At 44.6% G+C, this 18,993-nt stretch overlaps 1 protein-coding gene across 5 annotated transcripts in view; it reads left to right on the plus strand.

Moving 5' to 3' along the window:
- The first annotated feature begins 1,670 nt into the window (after nucleotides 1–1,670).
- The window catches only part of cul4a (cullin 4A), a 35,357-nt gene continuing 18,034 nt past the window's right edge, over nucleotides 1,671–18,993 (plus strand). For 4 of the 5 annotated variants that reach the window (XM_071330883.1, XM_071330887.1, XM_071330885.1 and 1 more), the window contains exons 1-12: nucleotides 1,671–2,328; nucleotides 2,958–3,073; nucleotides 6,275–6,378; nucleotides 8,596–8,665; nucleotides 8,789–8,862; nucleotides 9,153–9,315; nucleotides 10,586–10,675; nucleotides 10,795–10,877; nucleotides 11,045–11,112; nucleotides 11,621–11,739; nucleotides 11,826–12,018; nucleotides 12,200–12,415. In XM_071330883.1, the coding sequence (XP_071186984.1) occupies nucleotides 2,187–2,328; nucleotides 2,958–3,073; nucleotides 6,275–6,378; nucleotides 8,596–8,665; nucleotides 8,789–8,862; nucleotides 9,153–9,315; nucleotides 10,586–10,675; nucleotides 10,795–10,877; nucleotides 11,045–11,112; nucleotides 11,621–11,739; nucleotides 11,826–12,018; nucleotides 12,200–12,415 (1,438 nt within the window). In that variant the 5' untranslated portion in view covers nucleotides 1,671–2,186. Of the gene's footprint in view, nucleotides 2,329–2,957; nucleotides 3,074–6,274; nucleotides 6,379–8,595; nucleotides 8,666–8,788; nucleotides 8,863–9,152; nucleotides 9,316–10,585; nucleotides 10,676–10,794; nucleotides 10,878–11,044; nucleotides 11,113–11,206; nucleotides 11,290–11,620; nucleotides 11,740–11,825; nucleotides 12,019–12,199; nucleotides 12,416–18,993 lie in introns of those variants that run through there. The other variant, XM_071330888.1, reaches the window with a different exon arrangement.

Consider the following 18,993-nt stretch of genomic DNA (forward strand, 5'->3'; position numbering starts at 1 on the left):
TATAGAAGGGTGAGCTCATTGTAATAGCTGGAATGGAGTTTATGGAACGGAGTCAAACATCGAGTTTCCATGTGTTTTATGCCGTTCTATTACTCCGCTCCAGACATTACAATGAGCCCATCCTTCTATAGCTCCCTCCCACCATCCTCCTCGTGAGTATGCTATTGAGATTCTCCCAGACATTAAAACCAGATTGGGGGCTAAAGAGCCTGCCAGCTTGTAGTCCTAAAAAAAACGGAAATTTGTTACCTATGGTTCCTTCAGCCATTCCCGAAAATAAGGTCTGAGGTTAACACAGGTTTAGGAGATCTTATTCGTTTTGTGAGATAATATCAGTCAGTTAACATGACCTTTATGAATTATAAAGCCTTTATGAGCTTTATGTGCTTTTGATTACACAAATGCTTCAAAATTCACAAAAAGTGACATTAGCTGATGAAAATGATCAAATTGAACAAAATGTACAAGATCTCATAAGCCTGTGTTTTACCACAGACCTCATTTTCACAGTTTATCCAAACACCCTACAAAAACTCCATTCATTTGCCCCATAGGCTTTGTCCTTCGAACCTTGGTGGAGTACCAGGGCCTACAAAAATATGCTTGGTCTGTTCCAATAGTGTGTGATTGCGGCCCGCAATTCAGGGCATTCCATTGGTTACTGCATGAAATTACACCGTCGAGCATCATATTAATACCTGCATGATGAAAATGATCAAATTGAACAAAATGTACAAGATCTCATAAGCCTGTGTTTTACCACAGACCTCATTTTCACAGTTTATCCAAACACCCTACAAAAACTCCATTCATTTGCCCCATAGGCTTTGTCCTTCGAACCTTGGTGGAGTACCAGGGCCTACAAAAATATGCTTGGTCTGTTCCAATAGTGTGTGATTGCGGCCCGCAATTCAGGGCATTCCATTGGTTACTGCATGAAATTACACCGTCGAGCATCATATTAATACCTGCATGAACACCCCCCCCCACCCTTTGAGTATCCCATTGGTTACTGCATGAAGGTCCCCGTTGAGCATACCATTAATAGCTGCATGAACGCCCCCCCCCCCCCCACACACACAAGCATACCATTGTTTCCTGCATGAACACCCCCCCTCAAGAGCACGCCATCTTCATGTTTGCATGACACTTTTGATATTCTAGATTACCTCTGATTGTCTATGCGATTAAACATTTACCAATAGAAGTATAAAGAGGGGTTCCTAAAGATGCAGGAATGCCCCGAATTGCGGGCTGTAAATACACCTTTCTCGTCTGTCCAAGAAAATGAAACCGTTTAAACATGTTTAAAATTAGCAACTAAATGTAGAATACTCTACTCTATCATACCTTTTAATCTAGTTAATTTTTAGAACAGGGTAAACTGATAAAATCACGATGCACCAATCCTGCACCAATTTATATTCCACCATCACAGTTGGAAACACATTTTTTTTGCCTTGAGTCTACATCATTTGAATAAGAGTTTTATGTGTTATTGCTTGTAGCTAAAATGCTTTTACATCATGCAAAATCGACAAAAGTCGATGATTTTCACTGAAGTAATTGAATAGGAAATGTAATTGGGACCCTTTAAAGATGAACTCTTGTTAAAAAAAAAGAAGTCAAAATAATGTTTAAGTTTCAAACATCACATGGGAAGAATGCGAATCTCCCAAGATGCACTTGTCAAGGAGGGGGGGTAGAAAGCCATTTTGTTATGTTTGCTATGTGGCTAGCGCCACATCTCCAGCGGTAGCATAACGATGGATAATTTGAGATTAAATATAGCTTTTAATTTGTTTCACACATGGAAGTCTGAAATATATAACATTTAATATTTGCATCATTTTAATACGGGCCAGGGAGGGACGCAGCTCTTATACTAAATTGTTTTTTTCGCTAACTAAACTAGCTAACGCGTTAGCTTATTTGAACGAAATCTAATTTTCAGTTGTTCGGTTCATCCAAAAGTTTCCCTGAGATTTATGGCTTTGGGCTAGGTATCTACTTTTGCTCAAGTGAGGGATCGGACTAAGTGGTGAATCGTAAATGATTTAAGAAACAGGGTCAGAGTTGTATAATCCAACTTTAGGCTCGTTTGAGAGGACGAGTAGAAGTGCCGCTGACAGGCTAACGTTAGCTAACAACTCTTCACAACAACGGCCCTCTGCATTAATCTAATAATGGCAGAAGACATACGACAGGACAAGAAAGCAAACTTCTCTGCTCTGACGGAGCACAACAACAACGGAGTGACGAAGATTTCTGGCCTGGCCTCCAACAAAACTGGTGCCTCCAAGAAATTAGTTATAAAAAATTTCAAAGGTAACGCGTGCTGAATAGCTAGTTAACGTTAGCTGGCTAGCTAACCGTGCTAACTAGCTAAACGTTATTTAGCCGTTTTGACTGACTATCAACTATCGGTTAGTAATTGGCTAACTAGTTAACTCTAGTTATGTAACGTGTAACTCCCCATAAATGGCAGCGTAACTAAACGTCATATTTGAAAGTTGTCCATGATGGCCAGCTGGGTAGCCTAGGAAGTTTCTAGACCAAGTTAGCTTGTGACATATTTGAAGCAATTGATAGCCATGGCATGTAAACAACAGAATATTCCGTTGCAACCAGACCCTGGAAATATTGCTCAACTCTGTTTACGTCATCTAACTAACTTTACCAAGCTAATGACATTCTGGCAGAATAAATATATATTTTTTGCATACAATTTTGACATATGTTGACTCTGTCCCTGCCAGATGTTTACATATGGTTGAGTATGCAAACAATAGTCAACTGTTTACAAACAATATTATCCTTGTTTACAAATAAACGTTACATTTCTCATTTAAATGAGGTACCCAGCTAGAGGCTTAAAAAAAACTCATGGTTGCATTGATTGTCTGTAACCATTTTGCTGTGCCTTGGTGTGACGTAACTGTGTTGTGTGTTCCCAGACAGGCCAAAGCTAGCGGACAACTACACTGAAGACACCTGGCTGAAGCTGAGGGATGCGGTAGGAGCCATCCAGAACAGCACCTCCATCAAGTACAACCTAGAGGAACTCTACCAGGTCAGGCCTAAAGCATCAAACATCATGCACACAGTGGCACTTTCAGGACATGAAACACATCGTTTGTGGAGAGCTACAGCCCTTATTTACCTTAATAAATCATAGGCCTAGTTCATGTGTCCACCGGGCCTTGATGACATGCCTATATCCAAGTCCCAGTGTTTCCATGTGAATAATATGTACCGATATGGGCACTTTTATTGTCTGCATCTGTATGACACCATTACTCCAGCTGTCTTGTCATGTGACCTGCTGGTTGCCCTTTACTGTCTGTGTACCATTACTCCAGCTGTCTTGTCATGTGACCTGCTGGTTGCCCTTTACTGTCTGTATCTGTGTACCATTACTCTAGCTGTCTTGCCATGTGACCTGCTGGTTGCCCTTTACTCTCTGTATCTGTGTACCATTACTCCAGCTGTCTTGTCATGTGACCTGCTGGTTGCCCTTTACTCTCTGTATCTGTGTACCATTACTCCAGCTGTCTTGTCATGTGACCTGCTGGTTGCCCTTTACTGTCTATCTGTGTACCATTACTCCAGCTGTCTTGTCATGTAACCTGCTGATTGCCCTTTACTGTCTGTATCTGTGTACCATTACTCCAGCTGTCTTGTCATGTGACCTGCTGGTTGCCCTTTAGTGTCTGTATCTGTGTACCATTTACTCCAGCTGTCTTGTCATGTGACCTGCTGGTTGCCCCAGCCAGTCTGTGTTGGTGGTGCCAACTGACACCCTATTCCCTATGTGGTGTACTATTTATGGTATAGGGTGCCATTTGGGACGTTACCCGATTCCAACTGTGGCAGCATAGATCGGTCCTAGGACACTATGCCTCTCTGGTCTCAAAGTATTGGAGAGGAGCGCTGCTCCATGCCAGCCAGCAGGTTCTGTAGCTCACATCAGCAGTCAGTATACCCAACCACCGTGCTGACCATTCACCACCTGTTGACTTGGTTAACCTGTTGAGGATAGAGGGCGCTATTTTCACTTTGGGGAAAAATCGTGCCCATTTTAAACGGCCTCGTACTCTATTCTTGCTCGTACAATATGCATATTATTATTACTATTGGATAGAAAACACTCAAGTTTCTAAAACCGTTTGAATTATATCTGTGAGTAAAACAGAACTAATTTTGCAGCAAACTTCCTGTCAGAAAGTGAAAAATCTGAAATCGAGGCTCTGTTCCAGGGCCTCCCTATCAAAATCAATAAATTGCTTGAAATTTATGACTATACATGCACTTCATACGCCTTCCACTAGATGTCAATAGGCTGTGAGAGGTGAAATGGGGTTTCTAGGTATTTCTATGGTCAAAAGAGAGAGCTTGGAATGACATGACCCCGAATTCCTTTGTTCAGGAATTAAAGGTCATCAGTATTGGCTTCTGAAAAGCATTCGCTATAGACGTCTAATATCTCCGGCTTTGATTTTATTTGATAAATGTGATAATATCATCGTAAAGTATGTTTTTTCAATATAGTTTAATCAGATTATTGAATTTGTTTCGGGAGTTTTGGCGTGTTCCGTTCTCTGCGTTTGTTGACGATGGAGAGCTTCGCGCCACTTGGCAAGTTTTGCTTGCAAATTCGAGAGGGAAAAAGGACATTCTAAATCCAAACAACGATTATTCTGGACAAAGGACCCCATGTACAACATTCTGATGGAAGATCATCAAAAGTAGGACCCTATTATGATGTTATTTCATATATCTGTCGAACATGTTTACTATTAGTTTGCGGCCAGATTTTGGGCGCTCTCTCGCTATAACGTAAGCTGCATGTCGTACTGAAGTTATTTTTAGAATTCTAACACGGCGATTGCATTAAGAACTAGTGTATCTATCATTTCCTATACAACATGTATTTTTTAGTAAAGTTTATGAATAGTTATTTGGTCAGAATAGGTGAGTGTCAGAAATATATCCGGACATTCTGGGAAAAAGATGCTAAGTTTTCACAATGTATAACCACGGATTTCAGCTCTAAATATGCACATTTTCGAACAAACCATATATGTATTGTGTAATATGATGTTATAGGACTGTCATCTGATGAAGGTTAGTGAAATAATTAATATCTTTTGCTGGTTTTGTCGCTATCAATACTGTTGCCATGAATCAATGCTGTTGTGTGGTAGGCTATTGTAGTAAGCTAATATAATGCTATATTGTGTTTTCGCTGTAAAACACTTAAAAAATCGGAAATATTGGCTGGATTCACAAGATGTTTGTCTTTCATTTGCTGTACACCATGCATTTTTCAGAAATGTTTTATGATGAGTATTTAGGTATTTCACGTTGGTCGCTATAATTACTCTGGCTGCTTCGGTGCTATTTCTGATGGTAGCTGCAATGTAAAACTGATTTATACCTCAAATATGCACATTTTTCGAACAAAACATAGATTTATTGTATAACATGTTATAAGACTGTCATCTGAAGTTGTTTCTTGGTTAGTTTGGTTGGTTCTTGGTTAGTTTGGTTGGTTTTGTGCAAGCTACCTGTGCTGTGAAACAAATGTCTCTGCTTTTTTGTATTTGGTGGTGAGCTAACATAAATATACGTGGTGTTTTCGCTGTAAAACATTTTTTAAAATCGGACATGTTGACTGGATTCACAAGATGTTTATCTTTCATTTGCTGTATTGGACTTGTTAATGTGTGAAAGTTAAATATTTCAAAAAAATATTTTTTGAATTTCGCGCTCTGCCTTTTCAGTGGAATGTGGGAGGAGTTCCGCTAGCGGAACCCCGGGGCTAGACATGTTAACCCTGTCACTCTGACCATTCACCAGCCTGTTGACTTGGTTAACCCTGTCACTCTGACCAGTCACCAGCCTGTTGACTTGGTTAACCCTGTCACTCTGACCATTCACCAGCCTGTTGACTTGGTTAACCCTGTCACTCTGACCATTCACCAGCCTGTTGACTTGGTTAACCCTGTCACTCTGACCAGTCACCAGCCTGTTGACTTGGTTAACCCTGTCACACTGACCATTCACCAGCCTGTTGACTTGGTTAACCCTGTCACTGACCATTCACCAGCCTGTTGACTTGGTTAACCCCGTCACTCTGACCATTCACCAGCCTGTTGACTTGGTTAACCCTGTCTTGTAACTTTTGCTATTATTAAGCCAGTAAACAGGGAGGATGACTTACATGATTTAGAGGTGAACATACTCAGTATTCCTGTCTCCTCTGTTTCAGGCAGTGGAGAACCTGTGTTCCTATAAAGTCTCCCCCACACTGTACAAGCAGCTCCGTCAGGTCTGTGAGGACCATGTCCAGGCCCAGATACATCAGTTCAGAGAATATCCTTTACACTCTGTGTGTCTTTGCCATGTGAAAGTGTGCTCCTATATTTTTGCCGGTGCGCCTGTGTGTGGATGTTTCTAAAAGCCTGTTTGGTGGGTGTCTAGTTGACTTGATAGGAACGTCTGTCATTTATGATGCTGCATGACAGTGTCTCCTCTGAGGAGATAAACATGTTTTATAACCACCTCTAACATGTTAAAAAAAAAAAAAAAATAGTTGATTTGTATTGCTGCATCTTGTGTTTCTTGGCTATTTACATTGTTTTGTTCACAAACTACGTTGTTTTTCAATGTTTGACTTTGCTTCAACTACCAGTGAAGACGTCAGCTACTAGTCAGACTAGTCTACTGTGTTATAAACTGTCTGGTTCCAGCCCTGAATGCTGATTGGCTGACAGCCGTGGTATATCAGATCGTATACCACGGGTATGGCAAACCATTTATTTTTACTGCTCGAATTACGTTGGTAACCAGTTTATAATAGCAATAAGGCACCTCGGGGGGTTTGTGGTATTTGGCCAATATACCACGGTTAAGGGCTGTATCCGGGCACTCTGCAATGCGTTGTGCTTAAGAACAGCCCTTAGCCGTGGTATATTGGCCATATACCACCCCTCGGTCCTTATTGCATAAATATCTCACAGGCACACTGTCACGGAACACTCCAGCGGCTGGAATACCATCATTGCCACAATAACCTTGGCCTGGGTCTCCCTGATAACACGTTTATCTGGTTAGTTGTGACTGGGGAGGCTTAAAGGAACCTGGCAGCCTCCTGTTAGAGCTGTATGTCTTCTCAGCAGGCCGCTGTGTAGTAGTGTCTCTGTACCAGCTGTATGTCTCAGCAGGCCGCTGTGTAGTAGTGTCTCTGTACCAGCTGTATGTCTTCTCAGCGGGCCGCTGTGTAGTAGTGTCTCTGTACCAGCTGTATGTCTTCTCAGCAGGCCGCTGTGTAGTAGTGTCTCTGTACCAGCTGTATGTCTCAGCAGACCGCTGTGTAGTAGTGTCTCTGTACCAGCTGTATGTCTTCTCAGCAGGCCCCTGTGTAGTAGTGTCTCTGTACCAGCTGTATGTCTTCTCAGCGGGCCGCTGTGTAGTAGTGTCTCTGTACCAGCTGTATGTCTTCTCAGCAGGCCCCTGTGTAGTAGTGTCTCTGTACCAGCTGTATGTCTTCTCAGCAGGCCGCTGTGTAGTAGTGTCTCTGTACCAGCTGTATGTCTTCTCAGCAGACCGCTGTGTAGTAGTGTCTCTCTACCAGCTGTATGTCTTCTTAGCAGGCCGCTGTGTAGTAGTGTCTCTGTACCAGCTTGTATGTCTCAGCAGACCGCTGTGTAGTAATGTCTCTGTACCAGCTGTATGTCTTCTCAGCGGGCCGCTGTGTAGTAGTGTCTCTGTACCAGCTGTATGTCTTCTCAGCAGGCCGCTGTGTAGTAGTGTCTCTGTACCAGCTGTATGTCTTCTCAGCAGGCCGCTGTGTAGTAGTGTCTCTGTACCAGCTGTATGTCTTCTCAGCAGGCCGCTGTGTAGTAGTGTCTCTGTACCAGCTGTATGTCTTCTCGGCGGGCCGCTGTGTAGTAGTGTCTCTGTACCAGCTGTATGTCTTCTCAGCAGGCTGCTGTGTAGTAGTGTCTCTGTACCAGCTGTATGTCTTCTCAGCAGACCGCTGTGTAGTAGTGTCTCTGTACCAGCTGTATGTCTTCTCAGCAGGCCGCTGTGTAGTAGTGTCTCTGTACCAGCTGTATGTCTTCTCGGCGGGCCGCTGTGTAGTAGTGTCTCTGTACCACTACGTTTGACATGTTGTTCATTCAGCAGACACTCTTATCCAGAGATACTTACAGGAGCAATTCGGTTTACGGTGCTTTGCTTAATGGCACATCAACATATTTTTCTCCTAGTCTGCTCGGGGATTCGAACCAGCGACCTTTCGGTTACTGGCCCAACTCTCCTAACCGCTAGGCTACCTGCCGCCCAGGGGGCACTTTGGACCTCTTCAGCCAGCTAGCTGCACACAGCGACACGCTGCTTGGACTGATGGCACATAAACAATGAACATCCCTGTAATGGGGATCTCTATAAACTAACTACACCGTTTGTAGTCATCAGAAGGTTGTCATGTTTTTAACCACAACCTGGTGCGAGCCGAGGCCCCGTCCAAAGAGTGTTTGACTGTTGTTTGATTGAATTGAGGCCCGTTCCTTAACCTTAGCGCCTCACAGAGTCCCTGGACAGCCTGTCTTTCCTGAAGAGGATGAACCGATGCTGGCAGGACCACTGCAGACAGACGGTTAGTCAGACAGCCTTTATCATCTCAACTTTGTGTTGATCATGTGACATTTAATCTGTTCTTAAATGTATGTTGTAGATTAGTCTAATGTCAGTGTGTTATGTGTAACCTGGTTTACTGCAGATCATGATCCGGAGTATCTTTCTGTTCCTGGATCGTACCTACGTGCTCCAGAACTCCCTGCTCCCCTCCATCTGGTAAGAGCCCCGTCCACTAGCCATTAGGAGACACAAACATTCATCCATTCTCAGTGGTAAACGGCTTTCCTGTTCTGAGATGGTGAACGTTTCTTTCTGTCCTCTGACAGAGATTGTGTCTGAAATGGAACCCTATTCACTTTGTAGTGCACTACCTTTGACGAGGTCCTCATTGGGCTAAAAGAGTTCACTATGTAGGAAATAGGGTGCCATCTGGGATGCAGACCGTTACTGTTCATCGTTACCGTAACCGTTACCGTGACCGTCCACCGTGACTGTGTGTTCCACAGGGATACCGGGCTGGAACTCTTCCGGAACCACATCGTGAGCGACGGGGCCGTCCAGAAGCGCACGGTCGATGGGATCCTGGAACAGATCGAACGTGAACGCAACGGAGAGACCGTGGACCGCAGCCTTCTCCGCAGCCTACTGGGCATGCTCTCAGATCTTCAGGTGATTGGTCAATGCTTCATAAGGCTTGTCTTACCATTTGGTCAATGAACCAATCAAGTCAAGGCAGTCTGTTGCTATTCATACGAGTGCATTTTCTTAGCAGTGTAAAACTATTGTTCCATAGGCAGATGGTATGTAGATTCTCTGATCTCCTGGTGTAATCTATTGTCTCTCTCCTCAGGTCTATGTAGATTCTCTGATCTCCTGGTGTAATCTATTGTCTCTCTCCTCAGGTCTATGTAGATTCTCTGATCTCCTGGTGTAATCTATTGTCTCTCTCCTCAGGTCTATGTAGATTCTCTGATCTCCTGGTGTAATCTATTGTCTCTCTCCTCAGGTCTATGTAGATTCTCTGATCTCCTGGTGTAATCTATTGTCTCTCTCCTCAGGTCTATGTAGATTCTCTGATCTCCTGGTGTAATCTATTGTCTCTCTCCTCAGGTCTATGTAGATTCTCTGATCTCCTGGTGTAATCTATTGTCTCTCTCCTCAGGTCTATGTAGATTCTCTGATCTGGTGTAATCTATTGTCTCTCTCCTCAGGTCTATGTAGATTCTCTGATCTCCTGGTGTAATCTATTGTCTCTCTCCTCAGGTCTATGTATATTCTCTGATCTCCTGGTGTAATCTATTGTCTCTCTCCTCAGGTCTATGTAGATTCTCTGATCTCCTGGTGTAATCTATTGTCTCTCTCCTCAGGTCTATGTAGATTCTCTGATCTCCTGGTGTAATCTATTGTCTCTCTCCTCAGGTCTATGTAGATTCTCTGATCTCCTGGTGTAATCTATTGTCTCTCTCCTCAGGTCTATGTAGATTCTCTGATCTCCTGGTGTAATCTATTGTCTCTCTCCTCAGGTCTATGTAGATTCTCTGATCTCCTGGTGTAATCTATTGTCTCTCTCCTCAGGTCTATGTAGATTCTCTGATCTCCTGGTGTAATCTATTGTCTCTCTCCTCAGGTCTATGTAGATTCTCTGATCTCCTGGTGTAATCTATTGTCTCTCTCCTCAGGTCTATGTAGATTCTCTGATCTCCTGGTGTAATCTATTGTCTCTCTCCTCAGGTCTATGTAGATTCTCTGATCTCCTGGTGTAATCTATTGTCTCTCTCCTCAGGTCTATGTAGATTCTCTGATCTCCTGGTGTAATCTATTGTCTCTCTCCTCAGGTCTATGTAGATTCTCTGATCTCCTGGTGTAATCTATTGTCTCTCTCCTCAGGTCTATGTAGATTCTCTGATCTCCTGGTGTAATCTATTGTCTCTCTCCTCAGGTGTATAAAGAGTCGTTTGAGGAGCGTTTTTTGATGGAGACTAACAGACTGTACGCTGCAGAGGGACAGAGGCTGATGCAGGAACGAGATGTGAGTGACAGCCGTCAATCAAATGCTTTAATTCCATATTATGACCACGCCCCTATATAGATAGCATACTTGGCTTTCTCCTAGTGACGGTCATACGTGACGTGTGTGTGTGTGTCCAGGTGCCGGAGTACCTGCATCATGTGGCTCGTCGGTTGGAAGAAGAGAACGATCGTGTCATCAGCTACCTCGACCAGAGCACTCAGTAAGACCCGCCTCTTCCTCCACACCCCTTAGCCTGACAGGCCTGTGCTCCAATCAGAGTACACTAGATCATCTCACAGATTTGAACCACTTTACTTACTCTTTCACCCCCCCCTCCATCTGTCTTTATCATCTCTGTCTGTCTGTCTGTCTGTCTGTATTCAACAGGAAGCCACTTATCTCTAATGTAGAGAAGCAGCTGCTTGGAGAACACATGACGGCCATCTTACAGAAAGGTATCTATCAGCAGTATGTGATATTGACCCTCCCCCTCCAGGTCTCATTATTCTGTAAGACGGTAACCGGGTGATATTGACCCTCCTCCTCTAGGTCTCAGTATTCTGTTAGACGGTAACCGGGTGATATTGACCCTCCTCCAGGTCTCAGTATTCTGTTAGACGGTAACCGGGTGATATTGACCCTCCCCTCCAGGTCTCAGTATTCTGTTAGACGGTAACCGGGTGATATTGACCCTCCCCTCCAGGTCTCAGTATTCTGTTAGACGGTAACCGGGTGATATTGACCCTCCTCCAGGTCTCAGTATTCTGTTAGACGGTAACCGGGTGATATTGACCCTCCCCCTCCAGGTCTCAGTATTCTGTAAGACGGTAACCGGGTGATATTGACCCTCCTCCTCCAGGTCTCAGTATTCTGTTAGACGGTAACCGGGTGATATTGACCCTCCCCTCCAGGTCTCAGTATTCTGTTAGATGGTAACCGGGTGATATTGACCCTCCCCTCCAGGTCTCAGTATTCTGTTAGACGGTAACCGGGTGATGGAGCTGGCTCTGCTCTACCAGCTCTTCAGTAAGGTGAAGGGAGGACTCCCCACTCTGCTGCAGCACTGGAGAGACTACATCAAGGTACGCTCTCTTCTCTCTGTCTTTATACTACTCTCACTATGAAACACTTCTATTGACTCCAGTCTCACTGAGATGTCTCCTGACAGAGTTTTGGTGGTGAGATTGTGGGCACCCCAGAGAAGGATAAGGACATGGTTCAAGACCTGTTGGACTTCAAGGATAAGATGGACAACGTGGCCCAGGGCTGTTTCAACAGAAACGAGAGCTTCATCAACGCTATGAAGGAGGCCTTTGAAGCTTTCATCAACAACAGACCCAACAAACCTGCTGAACTCATCGGTGAGGACAAGACCGCTGTGTGTGTGCAAAGAGTCAGGGCAGGAGATATTTAAAGGCACCTGGAATCTTAAAACGAATGTTCCATCGCTTAAAACACCAGTCAGAGGTCCCACGCCAGTTATGTTCAGATGAGTGTTTCCTGTATGTTTTATCTAACTGGCGGTGTCCTGTCTCTGCACAGCGAAGTACGTGGACTGTAAATTGCGGGCGGGCAACAAGGAAGCTACCGAGGAGGAGATGGAGAGAATTCTAGACAAGATCATGATCATCTTCCGCTTCATCCACGGGAAGGATGTGTTCGAGGCCTTTTATAAGAAGGACCTGGCCAAACGCCTGCTGGTGGGGAAGAGTGCCTCCGTGGACGCTGAGAAGTCCATGCTGTCCAAACTCAAACACGGTAAGTTGTCCCAACTCAAACACTGTATGATAACAGGATACACTGCAGTGATCTCCAAAATTACAACTTTGTCACCATCACGTGCTATGGTATCTGTGTTGTAGTAGGCTTTGTCTGTGGGTAGGGACTACAACTAACTTTTTGGTCTGGCAGCCACTCCAGTTTTATTACCAGACAAAATATTGTTACGTTAGAACAACAACACAAAACGAATGAGCTTTGTAATGTTTCAGAAGCTTTGTAATGTTTCAGAAGCTTTGTAATGTTTCAGAAGCTTTGTAATGTTTCAAAAACAAATGTATTACTAGTAAGTAGTGATGTGGTATAGGGCTAATCATTTTAACTAACTTTTTTAACCAAAATATCGCAGATGAGACATGTTAAGCTGCCCCTTTAAGGGCTGCAGGTTACTGTGGCAACGATGGTACTCCAGCCGCTGGAGTGGTCAGTGACGGTGTACCTGTGAGATATTAGAGTAGATGGTCTGACTAGTAGCTGACGTCTTCACTGGCAGTTGAAGCAAAGTCAAACATTGAAAAACAACGTAGCTTGTGAACAAAACAATGTAAATAGCCAAGAAACACAATAGACATCTTTACCCACCAACATGGCTGGTGAAATAGACATCTTTACCCACCAACATGGCTGGTGAAATAGACATCTTTACCCGCCAACATGGCTGGTGAAATAGACATCTTTACCCGCCAACATGGCTGGTGAAATAGACATCTCGCCCGCCAACATGGCTGGTGAAATAGACATCTCGCCCGCCAACATGGCTGGTGAAATAGACATCTCGCCCGCCAACATGGCTGGTGAAATAGACATCTCGCCCGCCAACATGGCTGGTGAAATAGACATCTCGCCCGCCAACATGGCTGGTGAAATAGACATCTTTACCCACCAACATGACTGGTGAAATAGACATCTTTACCCACCAACATGGCTGGTGAAATAGACATCTTTACCCACCAACATGGCTGGTGAAGTAGACATCTTTACCCCCCAACATGGCTGGTGAAGTAGACATCTTTACCCACCAACATGGCTGGTGAAATAGACATCTTTACCCACCAACATGGCTGGTGAAATAGACATCTTTACCCGCCAACATGGCTGGTGAACTAGACATCTTTACCCACCAACATGGCTGGTGAAATAGACATCTTTACCCGCCAACATGGCTGGTGAAATAGACATCTTTACCCGCCAACATGGCTGGTGAAATAGACATCTTTACCCGCCAACATGGCTGGTGAAATAGACATCTTTACCCGCCAACATGGCTGGTGAAATAGACATCTTTACCCGCCAACATGGCTGGTGAAATAGACAGCTCACCCACCAACATGGCTGGTGAAATAGACATCTCACCCACCAACATGGCTGGTGAAATAGACATCTTTACCCGCCAACATGGCTGGTGAAATAGACATCTTTACCCGCCAACATGACTGGTGAAATAGACATCTCACCCACCAACATGGCTGGTGAAATAGACATCTTTACCCACCAACATGGCTGGTGAAATAGACATCTTTACCCACCAACATGGCTGGTGAAATAGACATCTCACCCACCAACATGGCTGGTGAAATAGACATCTTTACCCGCCAACATGGCTGGTGAAATAGACATCTTTACCCGCCAACATGGCTGGTGAAATAGACAGCTCACCCACCAACATGGCTGGTGAAATAGACATCTTTACCCGCCAACATGGCTGGTGAAATAGACAGCTCACCCACCAACATGGCTGGTGAAATAGACATCTCACCCACCAACATGGCTGGTGAAATAGACATCTTTACCCACCAACATGGCTGGTGAAATAGACATCTTTACCCGCCAACATGGCTGGTGAAATAGACATCTTTACCCGCCAACATGGCTGGTGAACTAGACATCTTTACCCACCAACATGGCTGGTGAAATAGACATCTTTACCCGCCAACATGGCTGGTGAAATAGACATCTTTACCCACCAACATGGCTGGTGAAATAGACAGCTCACCCACCAACATGACTGGTGAAATAGACATCTTTACCCACCAACATGGCTGGTGAAATAGACAGCTCACCCACCAACATGGCTGGTGAAATAGACAGCTCACCCACCAACATGGCTGGTGAAATAGACAGCTCACCCACCAACATGGCTGGTGAAATAGACATCTCACCCACCAACATGGCTGGTGAAATAGACATCTTTACCCACCAACATGGCTGGTGAAATAGACATCTTTACCCACCAACATGACTGGTGAAATAGACATCTTTACCCACCAACATGGCTGGTGAAATAGACATCTTTACCCACCAACATGACTGGTGAAATAGACATCTTTACCCACCAACATGACTGGTGAAATAGACATCTTTACCCACCAACATGGCTGGTGAAATAGACATCTTTACCCACCAACATGGCTGGTGAAATAGACATCTTTACCCACCAACATGGCTGGTGAAATAGACATCTTTACCCACCAACATGACTGGTGAAATAGACATCTTTACCCACCAACATGACTGGTGAAATAGACATCTCGCCCGCCAACATGGCTGGTGAAATAGACATCTTTACCCACCAACATGGCTGGTGAAATAGACAGCTTTACCCACCAACATGGCTGGTGAAATAGACATCTTTACCCACCAACATGGCTGGTGAAATAGACATCTTTACCCCCCAACATGGCTGGTGAAATAGACATCTTTACCCGCCAACATGGCTGGTGAAATAGACATCTTTACCCGCCAACATGGCTGGTGAAATAGACATCTTTACCCACCAACATGGCTGGTGAAATAGACAGCTCACCCACCAACATGACTGGTGAAATAGACATCTTTACCCACCAACATGGCTGGTGAAATAGACAGCTCACCCACCAACATGGCTGGTGAAATAGACAGCTCACCCACCAACATGGCTGGTGAAATAGACAGCTCACCCACCAACATGGCTGGTGAAATAGACATCTCACCCACCAACATGGCTGGTGAAATAGACATCTTTACCCACCAACATGGCTGGTGAAATAGACATCTTTACCCACCAACATGACTGGTGAAATAGACATCTTTACCCACCAACATGACTGGTGAAATAGACATCTTTACCCACCAACATGACTGGTGAAATAGACATCTTTACCCACCAACATGACTGGTGAAATAGACATCTTTACCCACCAACATGGCTGGTGAAATAGACATCTTTACCCACCAACATGGCTGGTGAAATAGACATCTTTACCCACCAACATGGCTGGTGAAATAGACATCTTTACCCACCAACATGACTGGTGAAATAGACATCTTTACCCACCAACATGACTGGTGAAATAGACATCTCGCCCGCCAACATGGCTGGTGAAATAGACATCTTTACCCACCAACATGGCTGGTGAAATAGACAGCTTTACCCACCAACATGGCTGGTGAAATAGACATCTTTACCCACCAACATGGCTGGTGAAATAGACATCTTTACCCCCCAACATGGCTGGTGAAATAGACATCTTTACCCCCCAACATGGCTGGTGAAATAGACATCTTTACCCACCAACATGGCTGGTGAAATAGACATCTTTACCCACCAACATGGCTGGTGAAATAGACATCTTTACCCACCAACATGGCTGGTGAAATAGACATCTTTACCCACCAACATGGCTGGTGAAATAGACATCTTTACCCCCCAACATGGCTGGTGAAATAGACATCTTTACCCCCCAACATGGCTGGTGAAATAGACATCTTTACCCGCCAACATGGCTGGTGAAATAGACATCTTTACCCGCCAACATGGCTGGTGAAATAGACATCTTTACCCGCCAACATGGCTGGTGAAATAGACATCTTTACCCCCCAACATGGCTGGTGAAATAGACATCTTTACCCACCAACATGGCTGGTGAAATAGACATCTTTACCCACCAACATGGCTGGTGAAATAGACATCTCACCCACCAACATGGCTGGTGAAATAGACATCTTTACCCACCAACATTGCTGGTGAAATAGACATCTTTACCCACCAACATGGCTGGTGAAATAGACATCTTTACCCGCCAACATGGCTGGTGAAATAGACATCTTTACCCGCCAACATGGCTGGTGAAATAGACATCTTTACCCGCCAACATGGCTGGTGAAATAGACAGCTCACCCGCCAACATGGCTGGTGAAATAGACAGCTCACCCGCCAACATGGCTGGTGAAATAGACAGCTCACCCACCAACATGGCTGGTGAAATAGACATCTTTACCCACCAACATGACTGGTGAAATAGACATCTTTACCCACCAACATGACTGGTGAAATAGACAGCTCACCCACCAACATGGCTGGTGAAATAGACATCTTTGCCCACCAACATGGCGGGTGAAATAGACATCTTTACCCACCAACATGGCTGGTGAAATAGACATCTCACCCACCAACATGGCTGGTGAAATAGACATCTTTACCCACCAACATAGCTGGTGAAATAGACATCTTTACCCACCAACATGGCTGGTGAAATAGACAGCTCACCCACCAACATGGCTGGTGAAATAGACAGCTCACCCACCAACATGGCTGGTGAAATAGACAGCTCACCCACCAACATGGCTGGTGAAATAGACATCTTTACCCACCAACATGGCTGGTGAAATAGACAGCTCACCCACCAACATGGCTGGTGAAATAGACAGCTCACCCACCAACATGGCTGGTGAAATAGACATCTTTACCCACCAACATGGCTGGTGAAATAGACATCTTTACCCCCCAACATGGCTGGTGAAATAGACATCTTTACCCACCAACATGGCTGGTGAAATAGACAGCTCACCCACCAACATGGCTGGTGAAATAGACATCTTTACCCACCAACATGGCTGCTGAAATAGACATCTTTACCCACCAACATGGCTGCTGAAATAGACATCTCACCCACCAACATGGCTGGTGAAATAGACATCTTTACCCACCAACATGACTGGTGAAATAGACATCTTTACCCACCAACATGGCTGGTGAAATAGACATCTTTACCCACCAACATGGCTGGTGAAATAGACATCTTTACCCACCAACATGACTGGTGAAATAGACATCTTTACCCACCAACATGACTGGTGAAATAGACAGCTCACCCACCAACATGGCTGGTGAAATAGACATCTTTACCCACCAACATGGCTGGTGAAATAGACATCTTTACCCACCAACATGGCTGGTGAAATAGACATCTTTACCCACCAACATGACTGGTGAAATAGACATCTTTACCCACCAACATGACTGGTGAAATAGACATCTTTACCCACCAACATGACTGGTGAAATAGACAGCTCACCCACCAACATGGCTGGTGAAATAGACATCTTTACCCACCAACATGGCTGGTGAAATAGACATCTTTACCCACCAACATGACTGGTGAAATAGACATCTTTACCCACCAACATGACTGGTGAAATAGACATCTCACCCACCAACATGGCTGGTGAAATAGACAGCTCACCCACCAACATGGCTGGTGAAATAGACATCTTTACCCACCAACATGGCTGGTGAAATAGACATCTTTACCCGCCAACATGGCTGGTGAAATAGACATCTTTACCCGCCAACATGGCTGGTGAAATAGACATCTTTACCCGCCAACATGGCTGGTGAAATAGACATCTTTACCCGCCAACATGGCTGGTGAAATAGACAGCTCACCCACCAACATGGCTGGTGAAATAGACATCTTTACCCGCCAACATGGCTGGTGAAATAGACATCTCACCCACCAACATGGCTGGTGAAATAGACATCTTTACCCACCAACATGGCTGGTGAAATAGACATCTCACCCACCAACATGGCTGGTGAAATAGACATCTCACCCACCAACATGGCTGGTGAAATAGACATCTTTACCCGCCAACATGGCTGGTGAAATAGACATCTTTACCCGCCAACATGGCTGGTGAAATAGACATCTTTACCCACCAACATTGCTGGTGAAATAGACATCTTTACCCACCAACATGGCTGGTGAAATAGACATCTTTACCCGCCAACATGGCTGGTGAAATAGACATCTTTACCCGCCAACATGGCTGGTGAAATAGACATCTTTACCCGCCAACATTGCTGGTGAAATAGACATCTTTACCCACCAACATGGCTGGTGAAATAGACATCTTTACCCACCAACATGACTGGTGAAATAGACATCTTTACCCACCAACATGACTGGTGAAATAGACATCTTTACCCACCAACATGGCTGGTGAAATAGACATCTCACCCACCAACATGGCTGGTGAAATAGACAGCTCACCCACCAACATGGCTGGTGAAATAGACAGCTCACCCACCAACATGGCTGGTGAAATAGACATCTTTACCCACCAACATGGCTGGTGAAATAGACATCTTTACCCACCAACATGGCTGGTGAAATAGACATCTTTACCCACCAACATGGCTGGTGAAATAGACATCTTTACCCACCAACATGGCTGGTGAAATAGACATCTTTACCCACCAACATGGCTGGTGAAATAGACATCTTTACCCCCCAACA

This window comes from Salvelinus alpinus, chromosome 10 (genome assembly GCF_045679555.1).
Source record: "Salvelinus alpinus chromosome 10, SLU_Salpinus.1, whole genome shotgun sequence".
Classification (NCBI taxonomy): Eukaryota; Metazoa; Chordata; class Actinopteri; order Salmoniformes; family Salmonidae; genus Salvelinus; species Salvelinus alpinus.